At 29.0% G+C, this 20620-nt stretch overlaps 1 protein-coding gene across 7 annotated transcripts in view; it reads right to left on the reverse strand.

Moving 5' to 3' along the window:
- Positions 1-3359: 3359 nt before the first annotated feature.
- The window catches only part of CASK (peripheral plasma membrane protein CASK), a 169118-nt gene continuing 151857 nt past the window's right edge, over positions 3360-20620 (reverse strand). For 5 of the 7 annotated variants that reach the window (XM_065498241.1, XM_065498242.1, XM_065498239.1 and 2 more), the window contains 5 exons: positions 15201-15320; positions 15024-15146; positions 6869-6976; positions 6194-6369; positions 3360-3785 (listed from right to left, as the gene is read on the reverse strand). In XM_065498241.1, the coding sequence (XP_065354313.1) occupies positions 3606-3785; positions 6194-6369; positions 6869-6976; positions 15024-15146; positions 15201-15320 (707 nt within the window). In that variant the 3' untranslated portion in view covers positions 3360-3605. The remainder of the gene's footprint in view (positions 3786-6193; positions 6370-6868; positions 6977-15023; positions 15147-15200; positions 15321-20620) is intronic. The other 2 variants (XM_065498240.1, XM_065498244.1) reach the window with 2 other exon arrangements.

Consider the following 20620-nt stretch of genomic DNA (forward strand, 5'->3'; position numbering starts at 1 on the left):
TCAAGTGGCCTGAAACACGTTAATGGCCTGTCGATTTTTTAATAACTTTAACATTTTTTAACCAATTTTTGTCTTTTATATCTTATTAGAACGATAATTACGTGTACATTTCGATTCTTTTCAATTAAATTGCAAAAGTAATTATTTAATGCCAAAATTTTTACAAAAACTGAAAAAATTGCATTTTCCCCTTGTAAATGCACCTCAAAACTTCAGCGTCGTTGCGGCACCAGTTAACGTTATCATATCATCCTAATATTTTTCACAACGAGTTTTTACAATACATAGAACCATTCTAGAGGGGGGGACGGTCAAAATTCGCAATTTTATTTTTTTAGCACTGTAATATACATACATACATATAAAAATAGAGGGTATGCGTTCCAAAATTCCAAAAATTGGGCATAGTTGGGGTTAGTGCACTAAATTGAAATAAACATTGCTCTATATATCACTCATTAAAATTGCCATATTTTTCACCAGCTTAATGATAATGGTTATTTCTTCACTAGCTCTAAAAACAATTAGTGGTACATAGTGGTAATTTATTGCAAACGCAGATTTAGTGCAAAAACCTTTTTAGTGCTAAATTTTTACTTGCAATCAACCAAAAACTGAATTAAACATACTCTCACTATCACTAAGTATTAGTGCAAACTGCAAAATTATTGCACTATCCCCATCTATGATACATAGGATTAAATTTAAAAAATAAAATAAATTTTGAAAAATACAAAAATGCAAAAGAATTCGTTTATCGGACAATCAGCAAATAAAATATATGTAAATGTAATTAGAACATGCCGGGTTTGGGACATAACGCCCATTTGCCACAAGAATGTTTCAGTGATGAAACATAATGAGAACGGGTACGTTCGTAAATGCAGTAAATTTGTGCATCACTGCCACAGTTATGCCAAGTTTTGTTGCTGATGCGTTATCAGCTGATGCGTATGCTTTGCTGCTGCGCAACAACTGCACAGAGTTTGCTTTTTCGAACGTTCTGCAAAATTTTCGGCTTTTTTATTCTTTTGTTATTTCAAAGACTGGCTTAATTTTTGACAAAACCTTTCCCCACAAGACTGACTTTTCTGGAACTGTGATTCCATGTCCAACCTGGTTCTTATTATTAAAATGATTTTTTATTTTAATTTTTACTAACAATTATTGTTTATATCACTACATACTTTTCAATTTTGCCACAATGTAAAAATTTAATTTATTTTAGTTTTTTTCAACAAAATATTCTAAAACGCGCACTATTGCATCAGAAACTAAATTGTTGCAGTATTTGCAAACATTTGCGGCAGCACTGCAAATTGTTTGCAAAAGAAAACTTCTGACGTAAATCAGTACTGCCAAGTGAACATTTTACGTTAATTATACTGCAGTAATGCACAACTACTGCATTTACGAACGTACCCAACTTCACAGCATTTACCACACAAAAAATGCCAAGCAATGAGATCTTGAAAAGTTATCTAGATACTATTGTTTTACTTATACTTTTCTTTTGAACAGTGTTGAAAAACAATATAATTGTTAAGTTAGCAAACTAATGTATGCCTAACTATTCCTGACTAAATGAGAATTATAGTAAAATATATATAGATATATATTTGTATGTACATATATGAAAACAAATCAATATTTCAAAGACTTTTTTTAATTAAAATTACCGATTTATTCAAACAACTGATTGATTTGTTTGAAATTAATTTTTTATTATCTTTTTAAATTTAAATATTTTTAATTGATCAATCAATCATGTTTTGAAAATAATGTGAATCCATTTTCCAAAAATAAAAAATATTTAATTATGAAATTATGTAGATACAATAAAATAATAGATTAACAAAATTAAATTACATAGCTACGTACATATATAAAAAAACAATTGATTAAGAAATATCACAAAAACTACTGACATATTGATGTGTGAATTTTTAGCAGTTAAGGATGAAAAACAAAATTATTTTGAATAAATAATGTAGATTTTTGCATATTAAAATGCAAAAATTTGCTATTTTTGAGGTTCATACATATTTTTGTATTATAAAAAACATTTTTAATGTATGAGATTTTTTTTACAAAAAAAAAAAAATCATACCGTTTGAGCGTTTTATTTATTTCAAAACGTTTTTTATAGTACAAAAATATCTACTAATGCGTCTACTTTTGCTCTATTGCAAAATATTTAATTCTTAAATGGCAAAACTTTTCTTCGGGTTTCAACTGAAATGACTCAATAACCAGATTATTTACTAAAATAATGAAACATTAAGCATGTTCTTCATACTGGCTTACTAGTTTCGTAATCTAGAAAACTACAATTTCATTTTACTTATTAACAAACAAATCAACCAAATCAAAAATGTATGTAGCAGAATAGCAGTAGCAGTTCGTGACTAATTTTGAGTTTTTATTTTAAAAATACTAACTGTTAGCCGAACAAAAACGTGCCTTTGTATTTTAATTTAAGTTTCACTGTTGAAATTTTCATATAAATTTAATTCCAAGTTTTGAAAATTATAAGTCCTAACCAGAACAAACATTTTTGAAAAGTTATTTTGTAAATGTTATGAACCGACGACATGTTTTCTTGTGCCGGTGTGACATGTGGACATACATGTAAATGATTTTAACAGGATTATATTGTAACTTAGTTATTACTAAGGAAATGAAGAAACATGCAATAGTTTTAGCATCGTTCTTGTGGTTATGTCTTTCTCATCTATATTTAAATTTACATAGTTTTATTGTACTCACATTATTATTGGTTTGTTAATTAAATAAGCGTAGTTCATAATAAATACAGAAGTGTGTAGTTATAATAATAATAATAATAATAATGATAAACATTTATACAATAGTACATACATGTGTAGTTAGTAACAAAAACAAAATATAATAACATAAAATAATTCTATAATAAATAAAAGCATACACTTACATACACATATTTTATATTTAAACGGATATTGTAAAAAAATTCCTAATATCATAATACATTTAATATTCATTACAATTTATTCATCTTAACTAAATAAAAATACAAGGAGGAAGATGGAGGAATGTTTCTGTTGGATTGTTTTGGTTTATTCAGCTAAAAATATCTATTTATAATATAAAACAAAAGACCAGCAAATTATTGAACGAATGACAAACTATGTATGCACGTGGAAATATGACATACATACATGTCAAAAATGATTAGCGATGATTCGGTTCTTAAGATTGATTGAGTGTGTGTTGTGTGTGTTTGTTTCCTTTTTGGTTTGTGTTCATTGTTCATTGCATTTAAATTGGTTTTGTTTAAAAGGCAATTGAGAATGTACTCTACTTTTGTGTAATTGTGCTTTTTTTTTGGTTGCCTTTTTTAATCACTTGTTTCGATTTTTTTAACATTTTACTAAACATAATTAAAAGTATGTGCTGCATTTCTTTTTTATATGTAGTACTACTAAGTGAGCAGAAACACTTTTTGTTGATTTCTAGTTTTAGAAATGTTGCCACTTTTCAGTCGAACATTGTCCATTTGTATACGCGTCCCATTCGCAATCGCAACCTTCTAAGCAATCGGGACATTCCAGCTCACTATCTTGTCAGTACATCCATGACACTGGTATCCATTGTGATGTGGTTTGTACTCGTTCGATAGCGGTCTCTAAACATGCTATAGTTTCACTGATATCATTGTTAACAATCGTCAAATCAAAGAAATGACCATACATTTGCCGCAGCATGTCTGATTCTTTGGCCAAACGTTCCAAACTGCCATCATACTAAAAGAGAAAACAACCGATTAAATACAACATATGTATATTTAGTATACAATTAATATTACAGATTGATAATAAATCAGAATAGGAATTTCAACAATCTCCAAAATTCCTTTAAAATGTCTTTGAATTCTTTAGTTTTTTGAATTTGAGGACTTACAAAATACTTAACAAACATCAAATATGGATATCATACATGAGTGGATAATGGATGTCAACCATAATACATATAATTAGGGATGCCAATTCCGAAACCACAAAATACGTTAAAAACTAAAATTTGGCATTCTTATACATCCATGTATAATAATCGCGCTTTTTAAATTCACAGATCACAGATTTTTAAATTTCAATCAGGTAGCACCAGGTCTCTTTGTCATTGACAGTTTTATACACTGGTTTAATAATAATTTCGCGTTGACTTTGAAATATGTTTTTCGTCAGTTCCATGCATCCAGTTCCATGCATCCAGGTATACATATCTCAAAATCGACTTTTTGCGAGAAAAAAAAATAACTTTTTTATTGTAGAAAATTAATCTATGGGGTATCAGAAACAAAGTTTGTTCTACGAAAATCGCCGAAAATCGCTTTTTTGACCCTTAAATTTTTTGCAACAATTGCTGAAATAGAAAAATATATAATTTCAGAACCTCTCAAAAGCGGTATCTGTGATGAAATTCTGACAAGGAATAAGGAATCTAGACATAAAAGTAATTAATAGTACACCGAATCAGTTTTTCTTTATAATTTAGTTTATTAATATCAAACGAGTTTATTCAACGTTTTTCAATTTTATATATGTATAGCAAAATAGTTTAGATTGCTATTTCTTCAATCTTTCAATAAAACATTAAAAATAAAAAAATATTTGAATTTTTTTTTTGGCAAAATCAAAAACTTTTTGACTATTTTTTCAATTTGCAAAAAAAGGCACAAATTGTTTATTTTTAATTTTATTTTTTTTTCAAAAGATTGAAGAAATATCAATCTAAACTATTTGGAATAAATTTTGCTAAGATCAATAGGTAATTTTGACCCCCTCTAACTCAAAGATTTCTTGACCGATCCTATTGGTATCGGTTTTCAAAATTTGTTCACTTCAAATGAAATCCTCCATATACGTACAGTAGGCCGTACCTCACAAAAAATAATCCCCGTACACCTCCTAATATAAAGTATTTCTGCAAGGCAGTTAGGAAAAAAAAGTATATTTTTTTTTTGCCGAACGTCTTTATAAATTTTTCGTTATATCTTTGTCATTTTCAGTCGGATCTTAATATATGATATATCAATTGTATTGTCTCGACCAATTTTTTTTCTCTAAGGTTAGAAAAAGTTTAGTAAGTAGATTTTTAGTGATTTCTAGCGAGCTTTAATTTTCTGACATTACGGTGATACATTAGTTTGGCAGGAACAGAGATCTAGTGGATAAATACTAGAAGGGATACTTAAGGTCAATGACCCTTAGAGCCTTTTAAAGATTTTTCAATTGATACGATCTATACACATTGCTATCATACAACAAGCTCGGTTCACCATGTGAAAAAGTGAAAAATACCACAAATAGGTTCGGCTGAAGAATTTGGTTCGAAATGTTATTATCCAAAATTTCTCCATTCCGCTTAACAATGCAATGCTTACTTTCTGGGATATTTATAGCGAAATGTCAAAAACACTAGAATTTTGAATTTTTTCAGTTTTTTTTTTGGATTGTTCCAATTTATGTCAGAACAAAACATTCTATCGTCAAGCGGTACGGAGGAATTTTAGATATTGAAACTAAAAACTATAACGAGTAATTTTAGCATAAAAGACTTTAGTCATTTTAGTGCCATTTGAAATATAAAGTTGTGATTTTTCCATTTTCACATTCTTTTTTTTTGTCCGTGTTTTTATCTTAAACGAAACAATTGTTTTTATATTATTAAAAAACAACGGATAAATGAGAGCGGCCCTAACGTCCGTTTGAGGTAGCCGGATGTATCCCCCAATGAATAGAAGTAACTTGGTATAAATATCTTTAAGTTGGAAAAAACTTTTTTTTTATTGGTATATTGCTACAAATAATATTTTATTATTTTTGTTATAAAGAGCATATCGCTAATTTGCTGCAACAACGTCATAATTCAAAAAAAAAATCATTCGAGAAAAACGGCTTTGAAGGTTTTATGGATTTTACTATTTCTTAAATAAATTTTCAACAGATCATGCGATTTCAGAAATAAAATAGTATCGGTAGAATGGTGGAACACAACCCACATTAAAACCCTACTGTCACCTATAAGCACCTTCGCCCTCTCCTGACGCGGTACTCGTGTGTTAAATTTATAATGTAAATTTACATTTACAGAATCCTGAATCTCGAAATTTCGCTATGAATCCCTAAATTCAATTGACTCATGTACTTACATCAGCAATATTTTGCAAGGAAGGCGCTGCTATAAACACAACATATGGTGTAAATTCCGATGTTCGTAATATTTTCAACGCTTGTGGCTCTACATCAAGAATTGCCATTTTACCTTCAGTATGAATACGTCTAATAGTATCTAGTTTTGTGCCATACATAGCATCCTCGTGTGTACCTTTAAAGAAAAATAATAAATTATTAAAAAAAAAATCGAAAAATAAAAATTATTTCTTCAATTCACAACCTACTCTATGAGTTGTTTGTCTTCAGATTTTAAAATATACCATACATACCACATACGCATGTGGTATGTATGGTATGCATCAGGAATGGAGAATTTTGTACCGAGGTACTTTTTTTTAAAATACATATTCAAGTGTAGTTCACACAACTTGTCCGATAGGTTGTGAATTGAACAATTATGAATTAAAGCAATTATACATACACTCAGTTACTAAAGTAACTGGGCTTTTTTTAAACAATCTGTATATTTAAAAATACAAGGCCTGACTCATTCATTCACTCACTCATTCACTGACTCATCAGTCAAGAGTGAGTGAATGAGCCAGGCCTTGTATTTTTAAATATATAGATTTTTTTAAACAAAAAGCCCAGTAACTGTCTGTATATATATGTATATGTAATTATAACAATAGAATAATGAAATACATTACCATACTCTAGATATTCATTTGCTGCAATATCGGCCATCATTTCATCATGTGATACAAAGTAATAACTACGACCATTTTCCTCGTCAGGTTTCGGAGGTCTAGTAGTGTCTGTTTAAAGGGAAAGCACATATTTTGATTTCTATCAGTTATTCGATTTGGCCAATTCACAAAACAGATATACTATAGTTATTGTTGATATCGTTATCGTTTAAAATGTAAAACTACGTTGTTCAAGACAAGTTACAAATAAGCTAAATTATACATTGTCAAAAGCAACTCTATCAGTATTAAATTCTTTCTTAGAAGATCCTAACATTTCGAGCCGCACAGTTTTCGTATGGGAATACCAGGAATTTTATGAATTTTGTAATTAAAAGCTCTCGATTCTTCTTCTCTTTTCTAAAATGTTCACTCTATTAAAATCGATTTTTGAGATGAACTCTAATTTTTATATATAAATTTCTATGTAAAATAAGAGTAACTAAAAAATAATATAGTCATTATGTTCTATATATAAAAATCATTGTTGTACGTGACAATCCATCAAATTTAAATAAAAACAATCTGTTTACTCCAAAAACAACGATTTTCCTCAGTTCCCTGCAATTCCTATTTTTCCTTAATATATATAAATGCAGAATGCTATGTGTTGCAGTATACTTCCAATTGTCATAAGTTCTAAATTAAACGTCAATAGTCATAAATAGTCATAAATCATAAAAGGAATGGAAATGCAATTGAACCAGGAAAACAATAAGAGGAGAATTGAGCTGTAAGAGAATGCGTGGAGTTGAAAAGAAATGGAGCAAATATACACAACAAAACGAATGAAATACCCTACGAAGGGTCAATAGAAATAGAACAATTGTCGGTATATTTTGTCCGTACTACAAATTAAGGAAAAACTCTCGTTAAACTCCTACAGCGTATTCATGTAGTGTAAACCAATGTCGATGTTTACATGTAAATTTTATTCCTTGTGGATGAAATTCAATTGCCGTCGGCTTTTTGATTTATTTATATTTTGGATAACTCACTTTACTTCACAAACACTCTTTTTTATGCACTTAAAATTTTGATTTTATATGATTTTATAATAAATAAACTTTAATATCCTTCATGACAGATTTTACTCTTATAGTAATAAAATATATGTATATTCTGTATTTCAATTTGCCAATTATTACAGACTAATAACTATAATAAATGAACTTAAGCCAAATTAAAAATTTACTTTCAAATTCTGTAAATATACTTATGTACACAGAAAAACATTTCAACATTATGATTTGATTTCATTTATAACATTTATAATTAATTTCTTAAATACAGTAGACGCTCGCTATTTTAATTTTAATTTCTGAATTATTCTAATTTATGGATTTCTTCCAAAAACCAAAATAAAACACTTTTAAATTTTTTTTAATTCAATTTTATTTGATAAAAACAAAAAAACAAAACGTAACAATTCAGACCAATACATTAAATGTATTTTATGTCCAAAAAATTAAAATATTTTACATACAGTATTAGATTTTTTCAAAACATAATTTTTTTGATAAAAAATGCTGTTATGAATTGTGATTTGTATATATTTTATTAACTTCCCAGCAAAAATTTTGTGAATTTTTGTAATGACAACTAGTTATTTCATGCATTATTTTGTAAGGAGTGGTGGTTACCCAGCACATTATTTTATTTACTAGAATAAGTACTTATTTTTATACAAGCTGGTAATGAACTTTTGCATTTAGCACAGCTATCTAGTGTGTTTGACTGGAAAACGGGAGGTTAGTGGTTCGCCACCTGTCAAAGCCATTAATTTTTTTGTTCATATCATATTCATTTATATGTTGATGTTAAAACTATTGTTAACTTACAATAAAATAACTCGTACATGGAGCAGTGAGTTAGCAGCTTGACTATCAAACACAAGCAAATAATGTGACTGTTCGATTCCCACACAAGGCAATATTTTTTGTGTAAATATTTTTTTTTAGCTACATATTCTTGTTGTGAGTTTACTACTTATTTCTTAATAGATTGTAAGTACATTTGTAAGCTTGACCCATGCATTTTTTAAAAATCTCGAACAAAGATAAGTAGTGTTTCAGTCAAATAATAAGTAGTTATGCCTTGGCTCCAATGTTACTTGCTGGCTTACTAAGTAAAGTTTTTGCTGGGTTATATTGTTAATGTTCATATAACATTCATTTAGTAAAAGATAATTTTATGAAAAATTCATTTAAAATGATAAATCATATAAAAACATAAAACGCAACGGACAAAACAAAAGCACCCTCTTAAAAGATGTTTAAACATTTTACTACGCTACTGTATATTTGCATTGTGAGTTAACGGGACTGACAACAAATGGATTTAAAAATTCCAGAAGATAAAAATAAAGGAAGGCGTATTGTGCATAATTTAAGTTTTATACAGTTTATTGTGAAAAAAAAACAATGACATGGAAAAATTATTCCAGTGAATTTAAAATTAAAGTTATTGAAGACTGGAAGACGGGCTTATCACGACATGAATTGAGTCAGGCTCATTTCAAAGTTTTTGCAGACGGTGCATTCTGGACGACGCGTCGCGACGCAGTGGTTTCGATGGTACCCAAATTGGCGATTAATTCATAGAAGCCGTAGTTTTAAAATGTAATATTTTTTTTATTGATGAGTTATTATAAGCACATAAAAACACAACATTTTAGAAAAAAAAGGTTAAAAAAAAAAATTTTAACCCGTTGTTTTTTTTTTAAAAAAAAGACCTTAGTTCACAATATATGCTGTAGCTTTGGAATCGAAAGCGATAAATTAATGAATAAAATTGGAAATTAAAGCATACATAAAGTGCTATTAAAAAAATCAAATAATAAATTTTAAAAAATTAATATACATATATTAGTATAAATTTAATTTAAAATCCAATTTTTTTTTACACAAAATTTTATAAAAATACAATTTTTTTCAAAAAAGTCACAAAAGAGAATATTATTAATTTTTAGTAATGAATAATCATAAATCCATTAAAAAACACAGCACTTTAGAAAAAAAATTTTTGAAAAAAATTTTTTTTAACCCGTTAAGTTATTGTTTTTTGGAAAAAAAGACCATAGCTCACAATTTATGCTATAACTTTGGAATGGAAAGCGATAAATTAATTAATAAAATTGGAAATTAAAGCATACTTCATGTGCTATTAAAAATTTCAAATAATAAATTTATTATATCGCTCATTTGCTGCAACAACGTCATAACCAGGGAAACCGGAAATATGCTCTAAAAAAAGCATTTTAAGCGCTCTTAAAAAACAAACTTTTACATAATTTTTAACCATAATTAATATACTTTTATTTAAAAAAAATCAATACAATGCATTTCTAAAAAGGTAAAGTAACATAAAATAAAATAAACAAAAATAACAAGAACTGAAACAAGTATAACAAAAAATAAATACAACACAAAAACAATAGGAACTTAAGTTATGAAAAGGCCTCGAGAGGTATTTTTTTTAATGATATTTTATATAAATATAAAGTCACTTCTTCAATTAAGGTTATTATTGCAATAAATTACAAAATGTTGATTAAAATTTTCAAATAAAAATCATTGTCTATTGGATCTGAAAACATTTTTATACATAGAAAATGTTCTTTCGACATCAACTGATGTTATAGGAGCAAATTTAAAAGATAATATTTCTTTAACACTTAATTTTGAAATCTGTTTTGAGGAAAGTCCTTTAAACTGTTTACAAATGATTTCTATAATTTTTAATCTTATTTTCCTATTATTTGTTCAAATTTTAATTTAATATTAGTTTTAACACTACAATTTGGTATTTTATCAATATTTTTAAATGTTTGTTCCACTAAATTATACAGTTCGGTCATTGTAAGCCCAGCTGTTTGAAGTTTTTTAATAAATGTTTCAATACATCCAAAATTTGACGTTATAAAAATTAAGTCATTTTTTATTGTAGGTGTTTTTAGCAATGTTAATAAACTGAGACTCCTCAGCATTTAAAGCATTGATAACTTCACAATTTTTTTTCAAAAATGTTGGCGTAATAATTAACAGCTGAAAGCCATGTTCCCGAGTTTCAACAGGCTCTGGAGGTAATTCTAGAGCTTTATACATTTCTTTTAATGTATCAATCCTATTTGGGGCTTTTAAAAATACCTTTTTCACATTTGCAATAACCTTGTTTACGTCTTTGTAGGAGTCCCTTATACGTTCACACAAACGATGAAAACCATGAGCAACCATTCCCACGACAGCCGGTTCTAAGTGCCGGAATGACCCGAAGATCTTCGGCCAACGGCTGTCAACCCAGCAACTATACTATGCGCAATGCATGTGACATGTATAACCTTGGGATAAAAAACCATAATAGCTTTACCTGCCTTAACCATATATGTTGCTGCGTCGGTAACGAAGAGCAAAACCATTTTTTTATTTTAAATTAGGATCCAAAGTGTTTATAGAATCATCGAATAGCAGAGTAATCGTAGAATGATTCGATTTGCTCAAAACGGCAGTCTGTATTAAAAACTTTTGTTTTGATATTTCGCTGTCCGTATGCAAAATTCCTAGGATTACATTTGCCACATTTTGGCCGCTGATGTCAGTAGTATCATCAATTGATATCCAAATGTACTGATTTTTTATCCAGTTGCGTATATTATCTAAACAATTTTGATACAGATTTTTAACGCATTTCGTACGTAGACACGTCTCAGATGGTACTTTATAAGGTCTACATTTATAAAAAAATGTCTGATCTGCTCGTTCCTTAATTTAAAAAGGGGAATGTCAGCTTCTATAAATGCTTTGCACAATTTTTCTTCAAATTGTGTTTGTTTAGCTAATTGGGAACATTGTGGTATAAACAATTGTGTAGTTTTTTGATTTTGGCTTTCTTTTAATTTATTATGTTTGGCACTGTCCAAATGCTGTTTTACTAAAAATATTTTTTCAGCGCATATCACCTTACAAAACAAAATGTCCCCCTCTTTATATTTTATATATTGTGCTATTGTATATTCTGTTAATATTAAAGAACGGTTAAGTTTGAATTAGAACTAAAATTTGATATTTAGATGGCGCTATTATTCAATTCTGAATTTTAAACAAAGAAAGTTAAAACCTGTAACACAACAGCGAAAAATAAGTAAGACAAAATTTGTTTTTGATAAAGTCTCTAAAAACGCAAAAATATGACATAAATTGCTCTTAAATCAAATATATGCAAAAATATGCATTTAAGGGTGAAATATGCAAAAATATGCACTAACAAATCGATGCCAAAATTCTTAAATAGTTCTGAAGCGTGTAAATATCTTATCCATGTGCCCATTAGACTCACCAGAAAAAACATGCATGTGCATATTTTGGTTTCCCTGGTCATAACTCAAAATCCGGGTGTTTTGAACTGAGTAATACAAAATATGCACCGTTCTTTAGTCTTTCATATAGTTTTATCTGTTTTCAAAAAAGTCAATTATTTTTGTATGAGAGTGTTTTTATACCCTAGGGTATAATGCGTTTGTGCAGATGTTTGTAACGCCCAAAAATATTAGTCTAACACCCACCTTAAAGTATACCGATCGACTTAGAATCACTTTCTGAGTCGATATTTAAATTTTCAATTACATACAAAATACAAAACATTAAAAATATACATATTTTCAGTTTCAGTGGTGATAACAGAAAAATAAAACAATACGAGACAAATTCATTTCTTACTAGTTAAGTTTAAACTGTTTTTGTTTTGTTTTTTTTGTTCTTAAAAAATTGGAATAAGCTCGGGTTTTTATTTGCCCTTATGTAGTATGTATACTAGACCATCTCACTTTTCATTCGACTTTCTTAATCTACTCTAAAAACCAAGAATTTTGGTGTATAACACTTAAATATTGGTGAACGGGAAGTGGTCTCTCAAATCGTTTTTTTGTTTTTTTAGGCAAAATGCATTTTTCCCAAAAAATTAAAAAAACTTTCTTTAGTAATTTGCCTCTAACTCAAACGGTTCTTAACGGATTTAAACCTAATTACTTACATTAGGAAGCTAATTAAATTTCCTAAATGTTTCTTAAAGCAACATTGCCATTTTATTGGATGGTTTTTTATTCATAGCATTACAAATTCAGATTTTCAAATACGAACTTATAATTTTTTTTTGTTAATTTTTGCTTACCTTTTCTTATATAAAAACGAGGCAAAATGTTTATATTCTGTAAATGCAGTTTGGTACGAAAGTAAAGATTGTGGTGTAAATAACAGTAGCATTCTGTTAAGAAAAACTGCAGTTTTAGTTGAAATGGTGAAATGACTTAAGTTTTTATTTGTAAATTTGCTTCAATTTCATAAATACATTAATATAAAGTAAAAAGAGATTTTTTATTTTTTAAAATTTTCTAAAAGTGTACTTTTGTTGGACGAAATGGCATCCGCTTTAAAAGTGCAAATTTTTAAAGGACGGTCAAAGGAAATCCCGCAATTCCTAAAAATTGGAGCGAAAATCCCAAAAATAGTATTTTTTAAAATTTTCCCATCGGGGCTGAGAAAATGCTTTATGGTTAAATAAGGTACACATCGAAGTTTCCAAAGATGCTTTCCGTTTTATGATCTGAGCCCAAAGTTGAAATTTTGATAAAAAATTTGTCAAATTCCGAAGGTCGTAGTGGCGGCATATTTGAAAAATATGACATGTTTTTTATACCAAAATGTTCTCCGTAAAGATACTTTAGAGAAAGTCATAAAATTGTTATATGTTCTTAAAGAAAGTTTTTTTAACAAAGAAAGAGTAAAATCACCTTTTCGCCCAAAAAACAGCAAAAATCTACTATTTTTCAAATTTTTAAATTGAAAATCGTTTATTTTTCAATCCATGATTGATATTGCTCTAACATCTTTTGTATGTTATTGGCGATTTAGTTGTCTAAGTAACGCAAAAAAATTCGAGTCCATTCGCTCCAAAAGTACGACCTATATATTTAAAAAAGCGGACCAAGGTATGGCAAAATTTAAAAATTTACATTTTGAAATGCCTATAACTCGAAAATTATAAGCGACAAATAGAACACGTAAGCACGTTTTTCAAGACCTAGCCAAGCGCTTTCCAAAAATCAGATGGGAAACAAGAAATGGAACGTGTTTAAAAATTTTACATGTCGATGGTGCCCTACTTTGAGACCCCATAGCGCCGTCCCTGGAGCATTTGTAGTGCGCATTTTAAAACATTAAACTTGAATACTCCTTGGCTACCCTCATGTCAAATTTTATCCCGATCGGACCAGCCGTTTAGAAATGCCAGATTTATCTCCAAAAAATATTGATTCTGCCCCATTGTGAAGTGATGAAAAACAGTGAGCAAAATGATTTGATTCAAGTCTTTTTAGCATTTTCCCAAAATGCGCCAAAACTGCAACAAAAGCACAATTTGAACAAATTTGAAAAAATAAAAAAACCAACATCAACTTACTTTATATTAATGTATTTATGAAATTGATGAAAATTTACAAATAAACAATTTTAGTCATTTCATCATTTCAACTAAAACTGCAGATTTTCTTAACAGAATGCTACTGTTATTTACATCAAAATCTTCATTTTAAAATTTCCTACCATACTGCATTTACAGAATAGAAAAAATTTACCTCGTTAAATTTTTATATAAGAAAAGGTAAGCAAAAATTAACAAAAAAAATTATAAGTTCGTATTTGAAAATCTGAATTTGTAATGCTATGAATAAAAAACCATCGAACAAAATGGCAATGTTGCTTGAAGAAACATTTAGGAAATTTAATTAGCTTTCTAATGCATGTAATTAGGTTCAAATCCGTTAAGAAGTGCTTGAGTTAGAAGCAAATTACTTAAGAATGATATTTTAATTTTTTGGAAAAAATGCATTTTGCCTAAAAAAACGAAAAAGCGATTTGAGAGACCACTTCCCGTTCATCCATATTTAAGTGTTATACACCAAAATTCTTGGTTTTTAGAGTAGATTCAGAAAATCGATGTGCCTGAAGGAATTTCGAAAAAAATTTAAAAACTGAGACGGTCTAATGTATACGTAACACAATATGTAATTAATACACTTTATGAATTGACCAATTACATTATATTTATGTATATTTTTACTTACGGGGTATTGGATAGGCATATTTATCTGGATATTTGGAAATTAAAGTATTTTTGATATGACGCCGGCCCACACCATGGGCACCTAATAAAACCAAAGTTTTACGTTGAAAATTCGGATCACCTACTAAAAATTTGAATTTAGTTTATTGACGATATTTTTGAAAAACATTTCACTTACTTGGTACTTTTACGACCTCCTCATAGGTAACCAACTCCAAGTTATCAAATATGCCACTATGTTTGGCCAAATACTTGTCGCGGCATTGCTTCTTTTTACGACCAAATATAGAGCAATTAACTAAAGAATAGAAAAATAGTTCAGATTTAATGTTCATCGAATAAGTAAACAAATACAAAAGTTTTGTCTGTGTGGCTCTTTATTAGTTCATGCCAAACTCCATGCGACACTTAGTCTGTAACGTAAATAATCAATCAATATAAAGATATAATTAAAAGAAATAATTGTCGATAAAAACTTAAAGATACATGCAATTTAAATACAAACATACATTTTTAAACCGAGTTAATAAATATTTACGCTAAAATGTCGGTATTCAAGTAAATAATTTAAATAATCACTATACACAAGCTAAAATGCATAATTTATTTCCAAGGGTGGGTCTTTTAACCTTCGCTTTAGCAAAGGTTTTTTATGTACATGGTTTACCAATACCCACCCGGGTGGTGGGTACTTATTTAAATCGAAACAAAATTAAACAAATTATTAAACTAATAAAAACCGAGAGGTCACCCGGGTGGGTATTGGTAAAGCGAAGGTTAAACCGAGAAACTAATTATAAATCTATATACATACACACATACACACATACATATGTACATATGTATGTATATATTTTTTAATAAATTTCTTTACTGGTTTTTCCACTGTTTAGTGATGTGTAGAATTTGTATACCGTAAGTGATTTACATTTACCCATTCTGGGTAGACATTTGTGTGTGAATTGGGTAGAATCATGCTCCGATGTCAACCAGTCTCAACAAAAGCTAGAGGAAAATTCAAATACACATTCAGTGTTGCCAGAATATTCAAAATTGTTTATAGTAGAAAATATCTTTGCTAAATAGTAAACGTTTAAGTTTCCCATTTGTGCAATTGTGCAAATTTGCGCGACGCACGGTGGCTCATATCTCAATTTCATCGGTCAAAAGTCCAATTTTTTGTTAACTCCGATTTCAAAAATTTTAATGCCATTCAATAGTAAACACATTGAAACTAAGGTAGCCAAAAAATTAGATAAAATAAGTAAGAAAGTATGATCGTTCAAGCTCGATTATATAATACCCTACACTAAGTAAAAGAGTAAAAACATTTTTCTTTTAAAATTTAAATAATTTATATTTTTGAGTGATTGAGCGAATTATGCACGTTAAAGTGATATTCGGAAGCGGGCATATATGGGAGCTATGACTAATTATGGACCGATCGTAACAAAATTTGGTGACATGAATTTTGTGTATATAAAACTTATTTGGAGCGGAATTTGTGGAGATACATATATAAATTAAACAGTTATGACCGATAAAGTCCAATTTCGGGAGGACATTTGTATGGGGGCTAGGTGAAATAATGGACCGACTTCAGCCAGTTTCAATAGGCTTGGTATAATTTCGGGAGAACATTTGTATGGGTTCTAGGTGAAATAATGGATCGTTTTCAGTAATTTTCAATAGGCTTCGTCCTCGGGCCGAAAAAATAATATGAACCAAATTTCATCGAAATATCTTCAAAATTGCGATAAAATTTGGTACATACATTTTTTTCGGCCCGAGGACGAAGCCTATTGAAAATTACTGAAAACGATCCATTATTTCACCTAGAACCCATACAAATGTTCTCCCGAAATTATACTTTATCGGTCGTAAATGGTTAATTTATATAGGTATCTACACAAATTTTGCTCCAAATAAGTTTTATATAAACTGAATTAATGTCACCTAATTTTATGATGATCGGTCCTTAATTAGTCATAGCTCCCATATAAGGCCCGCTTCCAAAAACGAAATTCAACAGAAATAACTTGCATGTAGACATAAATCACACGACCTAATTTCATGGCGATCGGTCCTTAATTAGTCATAGCTCTCATATAATGCCCTCTTCCGAAAATCATTCATGAAAATAAATTATAGTGTAGGGTATTATATGGTCGAGCTTGGCCGAACATACTTCCTTACTTTTTTTATCTGCTTACTTACTTTTTTTATAAGTGAAGCTGATGCAAAAAAATAAAAAATTCAACTTTAACCTTAAATTGCTCAACAACTGCTGAAGCGATTTTAATGAAATTAAAACTGGAGAAAAATTCAAGAAGTTATCTGTTCATCAAAAAAAACTTCTAAAATATCTGTATCGGTTCATGTTCAAATTTAGTTGAACATAGTTTTGTATTTACTTAGGCTAGTAATAATGTTATCAATAACAAAATCAAATTTTTTCCAAAATTACAACGTCCGACCAATAAATTTTGATAGAGGAGACAAACAAAAAGACACATATATCGGCGTTTTGAAAGTTTCCCAACTCTGGCACATTCTTATTGTTAATCGGCATAAGAGAACATGTGATCCTTACATTTTAGGTATAAAATCCTCAAGGCATGGGTCTTTTTTGTCCTTATTTTAAAAATAAAAAGTGCACAAAACACCATTAAAACAGGGATTTAAGGGGTTAAAATGTTCTGCAAAAAAATTATCCGTGAAATTTTAGTATAAGTCCATTGTAATTTCGGACCTTGTAATTTTTTTTGGTGTTGTACAGTGTAATTTAAGAAGAATTCTCACACATGCGATAATAATAAGGGTTTATCAACAATGAGTGTTTTAGTGATTGTTTACAATACTCGGTTTGATGTTATTACTTTTATTTATGTAATATCTTTTTTCTAAGATATGTTTGTGCATAAGATTTTATGATAAGACACACACGCATGTGTACTAGTTTAGTTATTAGATTTTAATGTTTAGCTCTTAAGAATTTAATTTTAATAAATAAAATAATTTTTTTACAGACATTTAAACAGTAAATATTTGTTGTAAAGAAGTGGCCACTTAAAATCCGTACGCACTGTAGTAATCACAACAAAGCTCCCAGTTATCAAAAGGGAAAAAGATTTACATATGTTTTTAACAACAAATCTACCGCTTTTCTACAATGAATTGCAAGTCATTATGTTTAGTTTTAAAAAGTGTAGACACAATGGAAAAATAAGCTAGGATAAAATTGTGCACAAATATCTAGAAAATCCGACTTTTTCGTGTTAAAAGAAACCCAAAATCTGATTTTTGGCAGATATCAGGTCAGAAATTTTACATCTCGGCAGCTCGAGGTTGTGTGGTCTTTAAATATGAATACGTAAAATTGAACAAAAATATTAATTTGGCAGGCAATCCGCAGCTGCTGTTAGAAGAGTCAAGATTTTCAGAAATGTTTTTAAAGAATTTTCAATATAAAAATTGTATATATAAACAGATAGTTTGGAAAAGCGATTGTTGTCATTTATAAGACATCACACATCTGATACAAAGTTTTAGTCAAGTTGTCATTACTCAATGACAAGTTGTCATTTCTCAAATGTTATAGCAGAACACATCAATTAAACAAATTGCCCAAATCTTCGTCCAATCGAGATATATTGGAGAATTGTTAAACGTAAATTGAAAAAGAGTGCAGAAAATGTATTCGAAATAATGACACATAAACCCGCAGTTATATTTTTTTAAAGCTTAATAATTTACCTTTAATTTCATGTATACAATGTTAACATACGTTGTTTCATTTAAAAGTTATGCTAGTTTTAATCCGTCCGGATTTTAAGTGGCCACTTCTTTATTATTCAAGTTACAGAGTTTTGGCCGATGAAAAACGATAATGAGCCACTGTGCGACGTGTTTCATAAACCCACCTTTTAAATTTTGTGCAAGAAAATTTATATGTATTTGATAAAAATGTCAAATAAAAATAAATACAACAAATAAATTCAAAAAAAGTTTTTCAAATTGTATAAATTAAAATTCTAGAAATGTTGAATGAAAGTTAAATCTTTGGAACAAACGATGGTATAAATAGTTTGGATGATTTTGTTTATGTTCTAGCTATTGGTTAATGTTTGTCAATGTTCCAAAGTTACACAATTTTCACATGCACAAAATATTTACATATCGAGCCCTTGCGTCAAATTATCGTAAGCGAAAATTTTTTCCAGAACTTAAAATTAATGGACCGACTGATGTTTTAGCGTTCTCAGAATATCAAAATTGTTAATAACTTCAAAATTATAGGGGGTAAGATTTTATCATAAGTCAATGTTTACATTTTACAGTAAACGAATTTTATCGTAAGCGACACACAGTGTATAGAAAAAAAGAGGAAAATAAATCTGTAACTTCTAAATGGTCGTCGTAGCTATGTATCAATTATCACTTTTTTGGGAATTGCGGGATTGCTGATAATAAATTTCAAAATTCGTTTTTATTTTTCAATTTTAAGTAGAAAAATCTACATACTGTGAAATTTCATTGAAAACTATTCATAAATAAAAATTAAATAAAAAAAATTCAATAAAAACATTTTTTGTCATATGTTTCAATAAAGTATTCCACGAATTTTTAATTGTCAAAAGTTATACATATTTTTGAAAAATAGACAAATAGCTTGAACGAAATTATATTATATCGCATCATAACATTTTTAATTCTATGTATAAATTTCAAAATAATCAAAAAAACCTTCTCCTGTAAAATTTGTTTTTTGTTGCTTACGATAATTTGGCGCTAAGGGCTCGATATGTATGTACATTAGGGTGTGTCGATCTTTTTCAAGAAAAATCGTGTAGTAGAAACGCATTCTACGGAAAATTCTAAGAAGTTTTCCCCAAGAAACCATAGGTCTAAAATCAAATCATATGTTGCGCATTTTGTCTTTTATCCAATGATATTTCAGTATTTATGTATTTTGTTTAATAGACGTAGTGCGCAAGATACGATATTTTACTTTTTGATCGTCCATACAAATATACCCAGCCTAATGTACATACAGTGGTCGACATAAGTCTACGTACGACCACAATTTTTGCCACTTTATTAGAGAAAACCCGGTAAATAAAAAAAATAATAATGCAGTTTTGTTTGAAATCTATTTTTATTGCTATGCACCAAAAAAAAAATGTTGTTGCAATGTAAACTTGCAAAATTATTCATAAAAAACAATAAAAAACATTGACAAAAGTCTACGTACGACCACAGCATGTCCTGGTTAAAAACAAGCTGCGAAGTGGTCGCCCAAAGAAACTACATAGTAGAGATATAATCTTCATTTTAAAAGAAGTCAACAAAAACTCAAAAGTAAATACCACAAAATTGGCCAAAGAACTCGCAACAAGATCAGAAATTATTGTTCATCCACGAACAATTTAAAGAACCTTAAATAATAATGGTAATTAAAGCAGAACTCCTCGTAAATTAGCGAACGGATCGCAAACTTCGTTTGGAATTCGCCCAAAAGCACTTTGAAAAGGACATGGAATTCTGGAAGCGAGTTTTGTTCACTGATGAGTTGAAGTATAACATATTTGGAAGTGA

This window comes from Calliphora vicina, chromosome 1 (genome assembly GCF_958450345.1).
Source record: "Calliphora vicina chromosome 1, idCalVici1.1, whole genome shotgun sequence".
Taxonomy (NCBI): Eukaryota; Metazoa; Arthropoda; class Insecta; order Diptera; family Calliphoridae; genus Calliphora; species Calliphora vicina.